Source organism: Rhinopithecus roxellana, chromosome 3 (genome assembly GCF_007565055.1).
Source record: "Rhinopithecus roxellana isolate Shanxi Qingling chromosome 3, ASM756505v1, whole genome shotgun sequence".
NCBI classification, from domain to species: Eukaryota; Metazoa; Chordata; class Mammalia; order Primates; family Cercopithecidae; genus Rhinopithecus; species Rhinopithecus roxellana.
The window spans coordinates 8,152,876-8,170,784 of NC_044551.1; the positions used below are offsets into that span (position 1 = coordinate 8,152,876).

Genomic DNA, 17,909 nt, shown 5'->3' on the forward strand with positions numbered 1-17,909 from the left:
AACTGTAACACAGTGAATCAATTTATAAAATTACTTCAAAATCCTGTAAACTGCCTCATGAGAGATTATGAGATTAGATAAGGCTGCTGAGGAACATGATAAAATATGCTATATTCATTTTAAGTGAAAAGTTATTACCAGCTTTTAGTATTTCTCTGCCAACTGCCAACTCTCCTGCTTGGCCTTTGCACAGTTCCAACAGTGTTGATATGGACAGCTGACTTGTGCGGCTATAAAGCAAAGGAAAAGCAACATCAATCCTGGATCTTGGCTAAAATACTACACAATATTAGAGGCGTAATGCAATGCCTTGTGAAAAAGTGGAGAAATAATGTTTTCAGGAGTATTTACTTTTCCACCACTAAAATCACATGAACAATGTCACCATAAATAGTAATACTCATTTATTAGGTCTAATTTTGTAAATTTAACATATCCTCTATGTTAAGCACAGAATCTTCAACAACGGCTCTAGCAAGTATTGATTTAAATACCAAATTAGATAAAATATTGTATTTTGTTAAAAGAAAAAACAAGGACTGCGACATTTTGATTTCTGAACTTTCACTAAGAAGCTCTTGAATTAAAAACAAAACCTTCCCATCCAAAAACCCTCCATTTCCTTACATAGGCAGAATGAGGTCTGAATATTATAAAATCTCTCTACAGTATTTGTGTTCATTCATTCAGGTGACCAGGTAAACAACCTAACTTTAGAGTTTCAAAAAGCGAGCAGCACAATAAATACCATGAGAACACTGAATTATCAGAAAGATACCTATTCTAATACTAAAAAATGACATTTTTCCTATGCATTTTGCAAATTACTTTCTAATTTGCATATTTTACAGATATACAATGTTTTCTCTAAGAAACAAGAAAACATCCAATATTTTCAATCTATAGAGAAAACAATAGAGGCAAAAGACAGACTTCATGAGATGAGAAATTCGTTAAAGGCAGGTACTTAATTTTTGAGACCCTGTGCAAACAGTCATTATGACTTGCAGAGGAAGAGAAAAGTGGTACTGAGAGAGCTCTAAATGGGTGAAATGGAAGAGGCAACACAAGGGAGATTCAACACTTGTTGCTAACCAAGATCTGCTGGGATAGAAAGAAATAGGAACTACCAAATAACTGTTCACAGTAGCTGTGATTATTCAATGAAAAATTTTCCTCCTATTTTATGGAAGGGGAAAATAAAAGAGAACCACTGGTCTGAAAAAAGCATGGGTTGTACTCATCTTTACGGTCACTGTACCTCAATTCTCTACTTCATATTTTTCTTTCCAGTTAGGGTTATTCTTGTTCCCTGTCAATTTTCAAGGATATTGCAGGAATATATAAAATCTAAAATTTTTTTGACTAAAACTGTCATAATTAGAGTAAAATTCCATTACACTGAAAATAATGAGATGGATTTGTTAATTTTTTATCCTGATAATAAGGCACATACAGGTGTAATGATCTTACTGGTTCCTATCCTGTGTAACCCATGAGATTATATCTTATGGCTATAAATGTCAACTACAGTTCTTACCAACTGTACTTCACATTATGAATGTTATTGAAGATAATAAATCACAATACAATAATGTGGAGGTCCATACAGTTTGTTTGCCTGGCTTTTACTTGCCGGTAGTTCTTTCCCCCAGTCCTTAAGAGTCTCAAGTACTGCATTTCCATTTTAAATCTCACATTAAAAGACAATGTTCAAAGACTCAGTCAATAAAATGTATCAGATATTCACTAGGTGTGAGGCTTGCTGTGAGGCACTTTTAAGACAAGACAGTTTGAAGTGGTTCATCAATGAAGCCTTACCTATTGGCATCTGCACATTTGACTAGGATGGTGTCTACAACTGGCCGGAGAAGTCTCTGAAGTTTGATTCTTTCCGCTAAACTGTGGCAAGGAGTATATACCAGCATGGCTCTCAATGTTTTCTGAGGAAAAAAATCTGAAGGTCAGTTTATGTACACTTAAAAAGCATCAGAGATAATGGCCTAATTTGAGACAATATGAGCAACAAAATAAGATAGGAATGGATTATAACCCATAGAATAAAGTAAGAATCTTATGTGTCTGTAATGATACAAACAACTAACAAAATAAATGAATGGGGTAGAAAGGAATTTTCTGAATTCTTTTCTCTGCAATTTTTAGAAGTCTGAATTCATTTCAAGACGCAAAGTTAAAAAAAATTATTTTTAAAAAGAAAAAGAACAGGAGCCAACCTGAAAGGGCTCTCAATGGTCAACGCTGGAATAATTAGAGCAACAAAACAAATGATGGTAGTATTGGGTTGCAACCCATAGAACAAAAGGAATACCCAGGAGCCTACACTGATATAAATTAAAAATTGAATAGGTACATAAACGGAGAAGCTCTTCTTTATAGAATAATTCCAATTAATGTAGAAGGAATGAGGAAAACAGAAAATCACCATTAGAACACCATTTTTTTTAAAATTATACTTTAAGTTCTGGGGCACATGTGCAGAACGTGCAGGTTTGTTATATAGGTATACACATGCCATGGTAGTTTGCTTCATCTATCACTCCGTCATCTACATTAGGTATTTCTTGTAATGCTATCCCGCCCCTAGCCTCCTGACCCCCGACAGGCCCTGGTGTGTGATGCTCCCCTACCTGGGCCCATGAGAGCACCATTTTTAATGGTGTAGTAATAACTGCTACAGGCAAGATCCACAAATATTTTTAAAATCAGTGGACAAAATTTTGAGGCAAAATAGGATATTTGCATAATCTCAAAGTAACTCTCGCAAGATATCTATGAATATTAATTTTACAGCAGGGAAACTTGGTAGATATTACCTTAACTGACAGCATCACCAATAATAAATTAAGCCATGGACATATGTATCCACTGATATGATGCACTGAGAAAGGCCTATCACCTCTGTGACATTCTGTGAAAAATATGTAACTTCCATCTAATCATGAGAAAACATCAGAGAATCCCAAATTGAGGGACATTCTACAAAATAACTGGCCAGTATACTTTGAAAGTATCTGTCAAGGTCATCAAAAACTAGGAGAGGCTGAGGAACTGTCATGGATGAGAAGACATTAAGGGGACATGGTGACTAAATGCACTGTGGGATCCTGGATTGGATCCTGGGACAGAAAAAAGACAACAGCAGAAAAGCTGGTAAAATCTGAATAAAGTCTGCAGTTTAGCTATGAAGGGCACTGTTGGGCAACAGGAGAGATTTCAGTATAAACTTAATAGTACAAAACAGTATTGTGATTAATGTTAATGTGCTGACTGTACATGTAAGAATAAATGGAATTATGTATTTAGTTTTAAGAGACACATATTTAAGTATTTGAGGAGAAACTGTCATGATGCCTGCAAAAAACTCTCAAATGGTTCAGCAAAAAAAAAAAAAAAAAAAAAAAATTATACATGGAGAGGGAGGGAGAAGAAAAAAAGGAAGAGACAGAGGAAGGGGACATAAGGGAAAGGGAAAGGGTGAGCTTTAACAGCAGAAGCCATTTCTGCCTTCATGGAACCTGGTATCCTTTATACAATCTTTGTGCTCTAAGAACTCATAAGCTAGTTGGGAAACAGTCTGAACTTAAGAAGAAACAACCATGACAGTAAGGCAGTTACACCGCACACAAAAAGAGTAACACAGCAAAGGCTTTGCAGAAAAGGAACTGGCAAAAAGAGGATTTTATTTAGTCAAGTATGCCTGAAGGTTTGTGTTGGAAAATAGTAAGAAAGCAGCAAAATGTTGGGCCAATTGGTCTTTATTCTACAGTATGCTGGTCCCTCCAGATGCTACATGAAGAAACAGGCTGTAGCAAAATAACTCTGGGAAACAATGCATTTTACCCTTTGATCCTTTAGGTTCACAATGTACACTAGCTTACTGAAGGATCCTAGAAGTCTTTCAGTCAACAGACCTAGTTATCCTTGTGTAATCCAGTGTTCACCAATCTTAACTGAATACAGGATTCTTTCTTCAGGGAACTTTTCACAACCCTGCCAAACTTCCACAGAATATGCTTTAGGAATGTCGTTGAAGAAACAGAAACCTCTAAAGATTTCTAAACGAGTTGGGGGATAATCAAAGTTGTGTTTAAGAAATAATGATAACTATTCATGTTCTTACAATGTGCCAGGCATACAGTTGAAAGTTTCTACATAATCTAATTTCAAATCTAAGAGGTATTTTCATTATTTTATGGGTGAGAAAACTGAAGTTTATTTAAGAGAGGTTAAGTAACCTTCGTAAAGTCACAGTGCTAGCAAAAGGGAGAACCAGAATTTGAATCCAGGTCTGTCTCTATGATCTTGATCATGTGTTCAGATTGCCTAGGCTAGTCCAACTTTAACCAGCACATTATGCAAGCACTGTGGCTGGAATGATAAATTATGAGATCACTCAATTGTGACTCCAAACCCATGTTCATAACTGTCATGCTGTATTACCTGTCAAGATTCATTAGGCCCAATCGTTAGAGGATGGATTAGACAAAGACAGAGGTTCCAGGGAAGCCTATAGACTACTCATGAATTTTAAAAACAGACCAGATAAGAATTAAAGTGGTGGTTCTGAACTGGGGGCAGTTTTGACCCCTGCAGACATTTGGCAATGCCTGGAGACATTCCTGGTTGTCGTGACTGTGGGCATGATTGGGTGGGGGTGGGTTTGCTCCTGGTATCTAATGGGTAGAGGCCAGGGATGCTGCCACAGTACACACAGGACAACATCCCTGGCTCTCCCCCCACCCAGCAACAAATAATTATCTAACAAATGTTAATAGTACTGAGGTTGAGAAACCCTATTCTAAAGAGGCAGATACTCCTAAATTACCTCCTTGTCACTATTCCACTCATGAAAGAACTTTCAATAGGTTAAACTGGAAAAGCAATTCAATGATCTGTGTCATGGAACCCTTTTCTTTGAAAAGGCTTTTGAATCTCCACATGACAATGTTTATTAAAAATCAAAATGTTTATTAAAAACATATCTTCCTTAATATCTGATACATTTTTTTAAAAATCAGAGTAACATTGATGACTTTGCCATCCCAAAAAGCATTTTAAATTTGGTAATGTATAAGGTATCTGCTCAGAAAAACGTAAAGATATGAACAGCAAGACACTAAAAAAGTCTTTAAAAATTAGCAAGCTTGCCTAGCTCGTCCTATTTTGTTGTTGTTCTGTTTTGATTTGTTTTAGGCTTTAGCAGCCTGAAGCCATGGTGTTTAGTCTGTCTCTAGTGATAAGCGGAAAAGGAGGATGAGGAAGGAGCTTTACTGTTCCAACCAGAAACAGAAACTAAGAAACCATAACTGTATTCTCTCCCTTGGATACCCCTGGAAAGTCTTTAAAACAATGAAACTAAACAGTGAAATAGCATATAAGAAACCTTGGACATACATCAAAAAACAAGTAGAATTCAAATAATCAGAATAAAAGAAAAACTGTAATTTCCTGGAATTATGGAACAAAAATAAAATTTGGATTTTCCAAAATTAGGTAAAGTAGCTTTATTGTATCTTAAAAACACTATCTACGAACCATCAAAAAACCCCAAACCCATAATGATATGATTATGGAATAAAGCTACTTACTAAAGCAGCAACGTACACTTTGTAGACAGGGTCAGCACAGACCATTGACAGAACGTTGCAGCATGCCTCCACCACATCTCCTGAGATACTCGTCTGGGAAGACCCACTGGCAGCTCCCCCACTCGGGCTGCTTCCACTGCTGCCCCCGGAATTTCCAGTGCTCTCCCCATGTGCCAACAGCAGGGCCCCACTGACATCATGGGAAAGACGCCTGAGGGCCATCTCTCTCACATTCCAGTTTCTAGAAAATAAGCAGCCAACGAGTTCCATTCCAAACACCTGGATCAAACACACACAATGAATTCAATGTAAAGAAAAGCTTATGGACCCAGAGTATTTTGAGTTTAGCATCATTTTTGATTATTACATAAAAACTGGGCATTTCTTAAATCTTCACCATCCTTCACAACTTCAAATACATCCAGCCACTTAAACATTGTAAGGAAGAATTTTATACTCAAGTTTAACTGGTAATTATCCAAAGTCATTAATATTTATTAGTTCAGGTAAATAATAAACTCCATTAAGTCATTAGATGGCTATACATACATTCTATGCCTCTATTGTCCCCCATGCTTACCAAAACGCCAAAAAAACTGAAAACCTCAACTCTGTATTCATATTAAGGTAGTTTAAAGAGAAAAACTAGAGCAAGATTAAGAAAAGAAAAAAAAAAAAGATCAAAAAAGGCACCAGGAGAAGGTTTCAAGAGATACAGAGTATTTTTCTTCCAGACAAGAGCAGTAAGTAAAACACATTTAATTAGTTTTTGTCTGTACAAAAAGGTTTAAAAAACTAGACAAAACAGGTAGGACTGTAAAACGAATGGAGTGGACAAATCAAACTGAAGAAAAAATGCTTGTGTTCGAGTACGCAAAGGAAAACGGCAGACACAGAATTATAGTACATGCTGTTGCCATCGTCAATCCCATGCCCCAGAAGCCAGAGTCCCCACAGTGAGGAAAGCATGAAGGGTCTTTCCCTTCACGCTTTATGGGCCAATTAGCTAAAAGTAAGCTTAATACCTAAGATATCATGTGAAAAATGTCTAAATATTAAAGATGAATAAACACAACTTTTGGAAAAATGGATCATGACATACTTATTTACATGTGTTTTGTTATAAAGGGATATTATGGGAGAATGAACCAAATAGAATATAGTGAGCTTCTGGTACTGTTAAGTACTGTGCCACTACCTATGTTTTAATTGTCTTACCTAACATGCTTAATAAAAAGCTAGGAATATAGAGCCTAGTCTGACCTAAAGCTTAGGCAAAACAAACTAGACCATATCCTTGAAAGAATGAAATCTAACAGCTCACAATCAACTTGAGAGTTCTTTGATGGGTCATGAAAGGGCAGGTGAGGACCTATGTTCATTAGTATTTCATTGAATTTCATTAATGGACTAGATACAAGAATATGTGTTTAATATTTTTGCAGATTTTATTAGATTCATAAATGGGTTGCTAATATGCTAAGAGAATTCCAAAGGTGCAGGACTGTAATGGTCACAAAAGAAAAATGAAACAAATCCTAATGATATATAAGCTCAATGTGTTAATACATCTGTTCACAAATTTAATTCAACAGAATTTAACAGATTACTGAAAATAACTATTTTACTTCTTTATTGTCTGGTACAGACCTGTCTGGTTTTAGATCCTACATTTAAAAAATAATAGATTAGGCATTCAACAACCAAGAAAATCATTACAAACCAACTGACAAAAAAGCCCTACTTACTGAGGATGAAAAAGCATTCAATCAGAAGAGATGGTAAAGGGATGCAAAACTGTTCTTACAAATCAAAATGATGAACTCAAGGTAACCATCACATATTTTTTCGTATTCATCTGCTCTGCAATTATTAAGCACCCATTGTATGCCATCAGGATATGAAAGGAGAAATTAATTTTAAATGGCAGCAAATAAGAAACATGATAAAAATCCTTGGCAGGAAGGGGGATTAAACACTGGGAAAAGTTAGCACTGAAGGGTTCTGGTTTCTATCCTTCTATCCTTGAATAACCCTGTACGTCTGTTAGTTCAGGAAAAGATGTTTCTAGATACGTGAAGTGAAACCACAAGGAAGTTTTGAAGTTGAAGCTGTATAATAAGGAGTATAGTATTAATACCGAAAGTAACATTAATATTTCCAAAGGAATAAAGGTCATGATGGAGGCAAGCAAAAGTATTTCTTAAATTATAAACAACTGAGGGAAGGAGACAAATACACTAATTGATCTATAAATATTTCTTTGAGAAATGAAAAACAAAGAACTACTTACCTGAATCCATGGCTCAGCTAAATCTTTGTAAGCAGGAGGGATTTGCTGAGTTCCATAATGAGTAAGGTTAAAATTGCTCTCTTGATTCCTTCTTTGTGATCCAGCCAAAGGCTGATGCTGTACGGTTTGCTGCTGTGCAGCTCTGAGGGAAGAAGGGGAATCCACAGGACTTGACAATTCGTGGCTAAAATGAAAAATAACAAAACTTGCTTTAAAAAAATTAACAGATTTAAATCACACTTTGAGAAATTTTAAAAAATTAAACATATACATATCATTATTTCAAAATTATTACCTGTAGAAATCATGAGATCTCCACTTAGATCTACAAAGGGGACATATTAAAGGTTCTCTATTTCTTCTACACTCTTCTGCCCCTGAAAAATTACAGAAACAAAATCTTACAAAAATGTAAATGCTTAACATTATTTATATTTCATAACTGTTTATAATAATTATTTATAGGATTTATATAGCAGAAACCTCAAAAATAATCTAAACATTTATCTGAAAGCAAGTACATACAGCAGGTTAAATGATTTTGAATGCTATTTTATCCATTCTGATAATGTGTACCCTGCTTACTGTTTTTCCAAACGTTCTGCCCTGTTTGACTACCAGGTAAAGTCCTTCCAATCCTTACTTTGATGCTAGCTAGCCTCTCTGTAATGCCTGCCCAGGTCTTCTTCCACCTCCTTCCCTTCATGTATACCTTCCAGATTGAAACTGTTTCTAATTCTATGCACTTCTTCCATTATCACCTATGTCACACTTTACTGCATTTCTTTGCTCACAAAGATCCTGCATTCCCATTTGTTGAAAACTCCTCACAGAGGACTTAGATACACTGTTTTTATTCTCTCACCAATCTCCCTTCAAGCCATGTTACACTCTTAAATAACATAGTAAGCTCAGAGAGCAACTGTGCTGAATAAGCATAGAGAGAAAAAGAGCCACATACAAATTGACATGCAGTGGTGGTGCAGCTTGTTCCTGCAGCCGTCTTCACACACTGTAAGACTTTCTTCATCAAGCATGCCCAATAAGCAAATAGGACACATCTGCTCCTCTTCATCCTTTATACTATAGAAAAGGGGAAGAAAAAGTATTAAACATAAAAGAATATAAAGCAGAACTGATATGCTAAAAACACTTTCTGCTTGCTTAGAATATAAATACAGTAGAAATTCTTGTTTAAGAGCATCTTATATACTAAGAGATATATATTTATGCTATTAATATACAGTAATTTAAAATCAGATTAACACACGAGTACTTATAGACTGTAGGTGTGAGTTAACTTTCTTTGTGATGAAAACAATACACAGACTGTAATCTTAGAAAGAACATTTGTATCTCCCAAATTCTGCTACTGTACCTTTTGAATAAACCAACAGGTTTGACTACGTACAAAAATATACTACATGGTACTAGTTTCAAGATTTTAAGTGCTGGCGGACCTTAGAGCTCAAAGATTCCACATCCTAAATTTAAATGCCTATTTCAGAAATTTCTAGTGGCAGTATGAACTGGTCCAACTTTCCTAGAAATGAATCTAGGAACACGTCACATTTTAAGGGTACACAATCTTTCATCTAGACTTCTAGGAATGTATCATAAGAAAATAAAAAGACAAATATATAGAGATGTATTATGAAAATGTCCACTGCAGTATTATTTAGAATAACGAAAAGAAATCAAAACAACCAAATGAATGCCAAAAGGAGGTTAAACAAATTATGGCAAACCCAGACACCTTGCAGCCTTTAAAAAGGAACAGAGAGATCCATAAATGAGGTCAAAATAAAACTACCATGTATAGAATGATTCCATTTATGGCAAAATTGCAACATAATGGGTAATTATATTGCATATACTTGATTATCTCTAATATACAAAGTATTTTTAAAAATCAGTAAGAAAAATACTAATAGTAAAATGGACAAAGGAAATAAAAAGGCAATTGGAATAAAGAATAATAGATTGGTAACATCTGGCCCTCATAATGGCATAGAAAACCAGGTTCTCATATCTGGTAGAAGTAAAAACTAAAATCTCTGGAAGGACATTTTGTTAGTATTTCTTAAAATACTACATGTATATATTCATGACCTAAAAATCCTATTTCCTAGGATGCTATCCTTACATATTTTAAGTATGTAAACAAACAACTTGAGGTGTACTTAATGTACATTAAGGCAATGGCTGAACAAATTATGGTGTACCAACATAACCTTATACAGCCATGAAAAGAAAAAAAGTATGTACTCTGGTAATGACGTGGAAAAATATTCTTTACATATAAAGTAAAAGCAAAAGAAAATTGCACACCAGAACATATGGCATGACTTTGTTTAAAAACAGTAAGAAAGCTGAGAGAAATATGGATGGGGGAACGTGCGTGCATGTGTTTGTTGGCCGAAGTATGGAGTGTGCAAAGAAGAGTTTCACTCCTTGATTTATGTAATTTTTAAAAGTTGTATTAAATAGTTAACAGTAGTTATTTTGCGTGCAGCCAGGCTAGAGAAAGAGGACTTTAGTTCTCTATTTCATAAATGCTTTTAATTAAATCTTCATGATGTGAGGGATGGCTTTTAAAAATCAATAGCTGTATTTCCATTATAAAATAAAGGGAAGGCTCTGGGATGTTAAATAAGTTGCCTCAAATCATAAAATCAGTTTGTGGCAGATCTATCATTACACTTTTATCTGAGAAGAATATGCCATAAACTTACAACGTCTAAATTTTAGAATCTGCTAAGCTAGGCCCAATACTGCACTTCTACTATCTTCAACTACTAGGTTGGTGCAAAAGTAATTGCGTTTTTTGCCATTACTTCTAATTTTTTGAATCCTAATTTTGCCATTAGAAGTAATGGCAAAAACGGCAATTACTTTTCCCTGAAAAAACAGATCTGAGTAACTAGCAGCAAAATAACCAGTTCCCCAAATGCACAAAAAGCTTTCCAAAAAAGCTAATCAAACGAGTCAGCAAAGTCATCATGGGTGATTCCTGAGATGAAGGCACACTTACTAGTCTCTCCCTCCCGATGTACCTGCCCCCTCTCTTTTCCTAATTGTAGAGCTACTTAGGATGCGGAAAAACTGTCAGAATATGCATGCATTAGTAACGAAGAATTAACAGTAGCATTACAGAAATGATTTATACAACTATCTATAATAAAAATATTCATGGCAAAAATAATCCAAGGTCAACTAACTCTTTATATAATTACACCAAAATTAAGCTTATTCATAAGAGGAAAATAAAGTTTCACAATTTAGTCAAATCACAAGTGCAACTTACTAAATACTTCTCTGACAACAAAAAGAATACCATTCTGGGGTATTTCCTGTCCATCTTTTTTCCAAGTACATATTTTGTAAGCATTGTTCAGATCATTTATGTATATATATACATGCACTATTTCATATTTAAAAAATTATTATAAAATTGCACTTCAGCTCTTCATATACATAGTTCTTTCATTTTTTTTTTTTTGTGGCAACATATGCATAACATAAAATTTACCATCTTAACCATTTGTAAGTGTACAGGTCAGTGGTATTAAATGCCTTCATGCTGTGCAACCATCACCACTATGTGTCTCCAGTATTCATCTTATAAAACTGAAACCCTATACCCATTAAACACGATTCTTCACGATCTCCTTCCTCCAGCCTCTGGCAACCACCATTCTATATTTTTTCTGAGACAGGATCTTGCTGTCTCCCAGACCGTAGTACAGCGGCACAAGTATAGCTCAGTGCAGCCTCGAACTCCTGGGCTCGAGAGATCCCCCCTGCCTCAGACTCCTGAGTAGCTGGGATCACAGGCGCATGCCACCCATGCCTGGCTAATTTTTCTTTTCTTTTCTCTCTCTTTTTTTTTTTTTTTTTTTTGGTAGAGACAGGGTCACACTATGTTGCCCAGGCTAGTCAGGAACTCCTGGGATCAAGTAATCCTCCTACCTAGGGTCATTCTACTTTCTGTCTCTATGGTTTTGACTAAGTATCTCATGTAAGTGAAATGATACAATATCTGTCTTTTTGTGACTGGTTTATTTTGCTTAGCATAATGTCCTAAAGGTTCATCCATGTTGTAGCATGCTTCCTTCCTTTGTAAAGCTGAATAATATTCCACTATGTGTATATCCCACATTATCCATTCATCCATTGATGGACACTTGGGTTGCTTCCACCACATAATTTTTAATGCCGCCATAATTTTCCACTGACTAGATAGATCCTGTTTTAAGTATCCATTAATGTTGGACATATAAGCTGTTTCCATATTTTTACATTTTAAGAAACCATTACAAACATCTTTGTACACATTTTTTTTGACATTTCAGATTTTTTTAGCATAGTTTTTTCTGAAGCAAAATTACATGAGTATAGAGCAGGGAGTAACAAACTTATAAGGAAAACAAATTAGCCTTTGGACTACTTGTGTAAATAGTTTTAATGAACATAGCCATCCCCATTTATTTATATATCGTCTTCGGCTATTTTCAGGCTATAAGGGCAGAGCTTATAATAAGGGCAGAGTTTTCAAACTAATACTTAAAAAATATTTAAATTTAAAATACTATTAAAAAAATTTAAAGTTTAAAAAAAGTTACCTATAATAACCCCTCCTATAAATAACCAGTGAAGTTCTTATTCCTTCCGATTTTTACATACCTGTAATACCTTTTCTATATAAAACTGGGTTCATGCATAATATATTATTATAATCTAGATTTGGTTTTACTTATTGACATTTTCCCAGGTCATTCAATGTTCTCCAAAAGCATTAATTTTAATGCCCACATGACATTCGTAACATGGGCATACACTACTTTAATCATTCAATTGTTACTGGATATTTTTCACCATAATACTATGAGAAACAGTCATATATGATATATGTAAGGCTTGTGCATTTCTCAGATTAAACATTTACTTAAGAAGAACATTTATTGGATCAATGAATATAAATGTTTTTAAAAGCCATTATTACTTTTTTCTTCAAAAGGCTATACTGCTTTATATATGATCAAGCACATCCTTACAATAACTGAATTACATCATTTAAAAAGTCTTCCATTATTTCAGTAAAAACTGGTATCTTTTTTAAAAAAATGAACATTTCTTTAGTTATCAGGTTGAATGAACAGTTTTTGTGTTTCTTAGCCCCTTAGAATTCTTTTCTGGTGCATATTCTCTTTATGCCCTTCATTTTCAATTGAATTTTAAATTTGTTTATCCTAATTGTTTTATTATTGTTTCCGGCATACCATTTAAAATTGTATGTAATCAGATCTCCAGATATACTTCCTCTGTATTTTCTTTTTATTGATTTTAGATATAAAAATAGTGGTTACACGAAACAAAAATCTACCCATCTGCACAGTACAATCTCAGTAATCAAGATAACTTTTGTGGCTCCCCCCCATGGATATGTGAATCCAAATAAATTTTTTTTTTTTAACCTCAGAGAGAAACTTTCTATTTTAACTTTGGCTACTTGGTTTTAAGCTTCTGTTATTTTTCCCCACAATAAAAAGTTACAGAAATGTCACTCAAAAGGAAAAAGGAGCTGGGTGTGGTGGCTCACACCTGTCATCCCAGCACTTTGGGACGCTGAGGTGGAAGGAATGCTTGGGGCTAGGAGTTCAGCAGGCTGGAGAAATAAAGCTCATTTTTTTCATTTTATTTAGAAGAGATGAGGGGTAAAACAAAGATACCCAGGTTCTGGTTATACCTTTCCTCAAATGAACTGCATAACCTCTTGACTTCACTTACCGCTGTCACTGAACCATGCCAACTAGAAAATCTTCAATGTCCAAAAACTCCTAAAACTCTAGGATTCTAAAATTATTTCATTTAATCAAAATTAAGAAAATCCAAACATTTACTTTTTTCACAGATGAAGAAAACCTCTCTTCTCTTCACTGCACTCTTGTTGCGACCCTGTCACTTTTTCATTCTTCATTAATTTTGAGGTAGTTACAATACTTAACAGATTGATAGGATAAAGACAAGATTTAACCGCTCAGAACAGTGCTTCTCAAACTGGGCACTTCGGGAATAATATAGAAGGTGCCCTGATAAAAGAAGCAGCACTTCCTTTGTGGAGTAATTTTTAAAAATCTAATTTTTACACTAAAACCAATAAAGCAATATACAGAACAGAAACAAGATTCACATGAATACTGCAGTTTTTAGCACAAAATGTCTATATACACACACACTCTCACATGACTTTTAACAACATATATATACACATACACCCACATATTTTTTAAGAGACAGGGTCTTGTTCTGTCACCTAGGCTGGAGTGCAGTAGTGCAATCATAGGTCACTGGAGCCTTGAACTCCTGGGTTCAAGCGATCCTCCTGCCTTGACCTCTTGAATAATTGGGACTACAGGTATCACCACTCCCAGCTAATTATTTTACTTCTGTAGAGACAGGGTATCCCTATGTTGCCCAGACGGGTCTTGAACTCCTGGGCTCAAGCGATCCTTCTGCCTCAGTCTCCCAACATGCTGGGATTACAGGCACAAGCCACCATGCCCAGAGAACCTTTAATATCTTCACCCTTGATTTTAACTTGAAAGCCAAGATTCAATAATTAAATCATTTTAGAGCAACTTAACAAGTAGATATAAAAAATTACCCCTAAAATTAAAAGTAACACTGGATTAATGCTTTGAAATCCTTAAAAAGTACTAACCTGTTTTCTGAACTAGATGTAGAAGTACTAGATGATGACAATGTATGAGAATTTGACATGCGTGAAACAAACTTCTGGATGGTGTTACGAGATGGAGCTTTGATCCTTGAGCTACGCCTACTGTGATATTTCTGGAACAAACTCTCAACCTAACATTGGAAAAAGACAGTAACAATGATATTTGTGCCATAATTACACATATGAAGAGTTCTACAGACTGAGCTATTTATCTTTTATTTGCATGTTTTTCCTAAAGTTGATTTAAGAGCTTCAAAAATAAAAACACATTATAGTTTACTAAGGACAACATTCGTACGGCAGGTCAGTGTTGTTTTTTTCAAGCTAGAAGAAAAAGTTTAGTAAATATCTCATGAGAACTATTTATAAGCATCAACTAATTCTTACACACCTTCACACTTTCAAAAGGTCACTGTCTAAACTTAAAGAAGGAGAAATTTTAAGAATATATCCTAAGAATATGCTGACAATTTTACTCTAAGCATTTATTAAAAACTACCTCAAAATTCTTTAAAGTTTTTCTCCATAACATCGGGTCTGAAGGTTCTAGTTGAAACACCCGGAGCATTACAAACAGCAGATGAATACAGAATGTTCCACGTCCACAGCTGCAGTTCTGAAGAGTTAAAAAGAAAACCTATAGGTTAATACATCTGTGGCTCATCATTAGAACTTCTAAATTTATCACTTTACAGTATTTCCAACTTTTTATACTAAAGTTTCTATTAATTCATATTCTTCATTATCTTTATACATAAGAAAAATCTACAACTATTTCCATGATTTAATCTCTCATTTCCATTGAATTTATTATATAGATCAAATTTCTATTCTATGGTATATTAAGATAGTAAAAACCTCATGAATACATTAAAGAAAAATATTAGCCTAAAATACATTTTAAGTTTACTTTTGTCTACTAAAGGGAATTAAATGATCCAAATTTAAGAACATTATAGTATATAAATTTGAGGTAGTACCATATACTACTACTAATAAAATAAAATGGTGACAAATCCTACCTGAGGCCCAATAAATACCCGGTATTTATTGTCTGGGCTGTCTCCTCCAATCAGGAAAGAGTTGGGCCCTATCTGCTGCAGTAAGTACAGTCTGGCCCGCATCACTTTGTTAACACGGCGATTTGTTTCCTCAGGGCTATATGGTGAGAAGCCATCTGGTGAAGGGGCTCTTCGGGGTGGTGTGATTCTGCCACTCTGAAACTTTACAACATTTTTTTTTATTAGGTATGTTTCTCATTTCTTAATTAAGAAACTATTATCCACCAGCTGGGCGCGGTGGCTCATGCCTGTAATCCCAGCACTTTGGGAGGCCGAGGTGGGCGGATCATGAGGTCAGGAGATTCAGATCATCCTGGCTAACATGGTGAAACCCGTCTCTACTAAAAAATCAGCCAGGTGTGATGGCACACGCCTGTAATCCCAGCTACTCGGGAGGCTGAGGCAGGAGAATCACTTGAACATTTATTACCCTTAATTATTTAATTAGGTATCCAAAAAAACTGGAATTTCCACTGGACATTGATGTAAAGACCAAGTCCTAGGAAAATTAGTACAGTGAGAGTGTTATATATTACCCTCACCACAGGAGAGTTTTTCTCAGCTTCCACAAATTTGTTTTTATTGAGGAAGAGTCCTGCAGAGTGTATGCTGGGAGGCATTCCACGGCAGCGTTTGTAAATTTCCAGTTATAAAGAAGATTAATAAAGCCTTCAATAGATCCCAGAAAGCTGGATGTTTAATTTTTACTACTAGACACAGCATTCTGCCTGCTTATGATATATACTTTTTATGCTTTTTGTTTTGGTTTATATTAGATGTTTCAAAGAACTCAAATGTTTATAGAATAATTTATAAAATTACCACATAGTTCTCTCTCAGCCAGATATTTACCGACATTTATGGGGATGACCGAGATTTTAAAAGTCTTTGTGCTAGGATGAAGAGATGCCAACAGCCCCCCAAGTGTTCTAGTATCCCAGCTGAAGCAACAGGCATGTGAGTGAAGAAGCTGAGCCTGCTGAGCCCTGCCCAATCTGCAGATTCATGAGCTAGTAACTGATTACTGTTTTAAGTTAAAAAAAATCAATAACTAATTTAAAGGTGTTTTAACATATAGCCAACAACCACTGTTGGGCATCAGGTTTTACTGTAAAATGTTTTTGCTTTAAATGTATTTTTTAACGAACTGATGTACCTTAATAACTCCAGATCTTAACAAAAACCCGAATTCCTCTTGTGGTCACTATCTCAACCATTTTTCCAATCATTTGTTCTTCAAAGTTAGAAAGTGAGTCTTTTTTTTTTTTCTTTTCTTTTTTTTCTGAGACAAAGTCTCACTCTGTCACCCAGGCTGGAGTACAGTGGCACGATCTCAGCTCACTGCAAGCTCTGCCTCCTAGGTTCATGCCATTCTCCTGCCTCAGCCTCTGAAGTAGCTGGGACTACAGGTGGCCGCCACCATGCCCGGCTAACTGTTTTGTATTTTTCAGTGGAGACAGGAGTCTTAACATGCATTTCCACCACTAGAAGTCTCTCTCTCTCACATGAATTTACCACCTATCTTTTTGCAAATTTCTTTGATGTTTAGCTTAATATAGAAGACAGCTAAGATTCTCATAGCTGCTTCTGCATTCAATCTGCTGTGATATGATGTTTTGATTAAAGTATATGAAAGGAAATTTGGCCTCACACAGATATGCAGATGTAAAAGGAAGTATTTTAATAGCTGTTTTTTTTTTTTTTTTTTTTGGAGTCTCATTCTGTCGCCCAGGCTGGAGAGCAGTGGTATGATCTCGGCTCAATGCAACTTCTGCCTCACTGCAACTTCTGCCTCCCGGGTTCAAGCAATTCTCTCTGCCTCAGCCTGTAAAGTAGCTGAGATTACAGGTGCCTGCCACTACGCCTGGCTAATTTTTGTATTTTTAGTAGAGACGGGGTTTCACCATGTTGGCCAGGCTGGTCTTGAATTCCTGACCTCAAGTGATCCGCCCACCGTGGCCTCCCAAAGTGATAGGATTATAGGTGTCAGCCACTGCACTTGGCCGCCTGTTCAAATAATGATGAATATTCTTTGGTACTATACCAAAGCTCAAAACACGGTTTCTTAAAGGCAGTTGTAATGTGGAATCTGAAACCACATCAACAAACTTTTCCTACTGGCACATTAAAAATCCAAATGGTGTTATTTTACATTTTGAATGTATCCTTTTACCTAGGAATGATTTTGTTGTTGTAATACACTG

General features: G+C 35.4%; 1 protein-coding gene across 3 annotated transcripts in view; it reads right to left on the reverse strand.

Moving 5' to 3' along the window:
* Nucleotides 1–17,909, reverse strand: part of MAP3K1 (mitogen-activated protein kinase kinase kinase 1) — a 77,051-nt gene that overhangs the window by 14,138 nt on the left and 45,004 nt on the right. For all 3 annotated transcript variants that reach the window (XM_030927138.1, XM_030927137.1, XM_030927139.1), the window contains exons 4-12: nt 15,667–15,867; nt 15,144–15,260; nt 14,627–14,775; nt 8,864–8,985; nt 8,198–8,279; nt 7,903–8,086; nt 5,610–5,888; nt 1,822–1,943; nt 139–230 (exon numbers count right to left, since the gene is read on the reverse strand). In XM_030927138.1, coding sequence (XP_030782998.1) covers nt 139–230; nt 1,822–1,943; nt 5,610–5,888; nt 7,903–8,086; nt 8,198–8,279; nt 8,864–8,985; nt 14,627–14,775; nt 15,144–15,260; nt 15,667–15,867 — 1,348 coding nt within the window. The remainder of the gene's footprint in view (nt 1–138; nt 231–1,821; nt 1,944–5,609; nt 5,889–7,902; nt 8,087–8,197; nt 8,280–8,863; nt 8,986–14,626; nt 14,776–15,143; nt 15,261–15,666; nt 15,868–17,909) is intronic.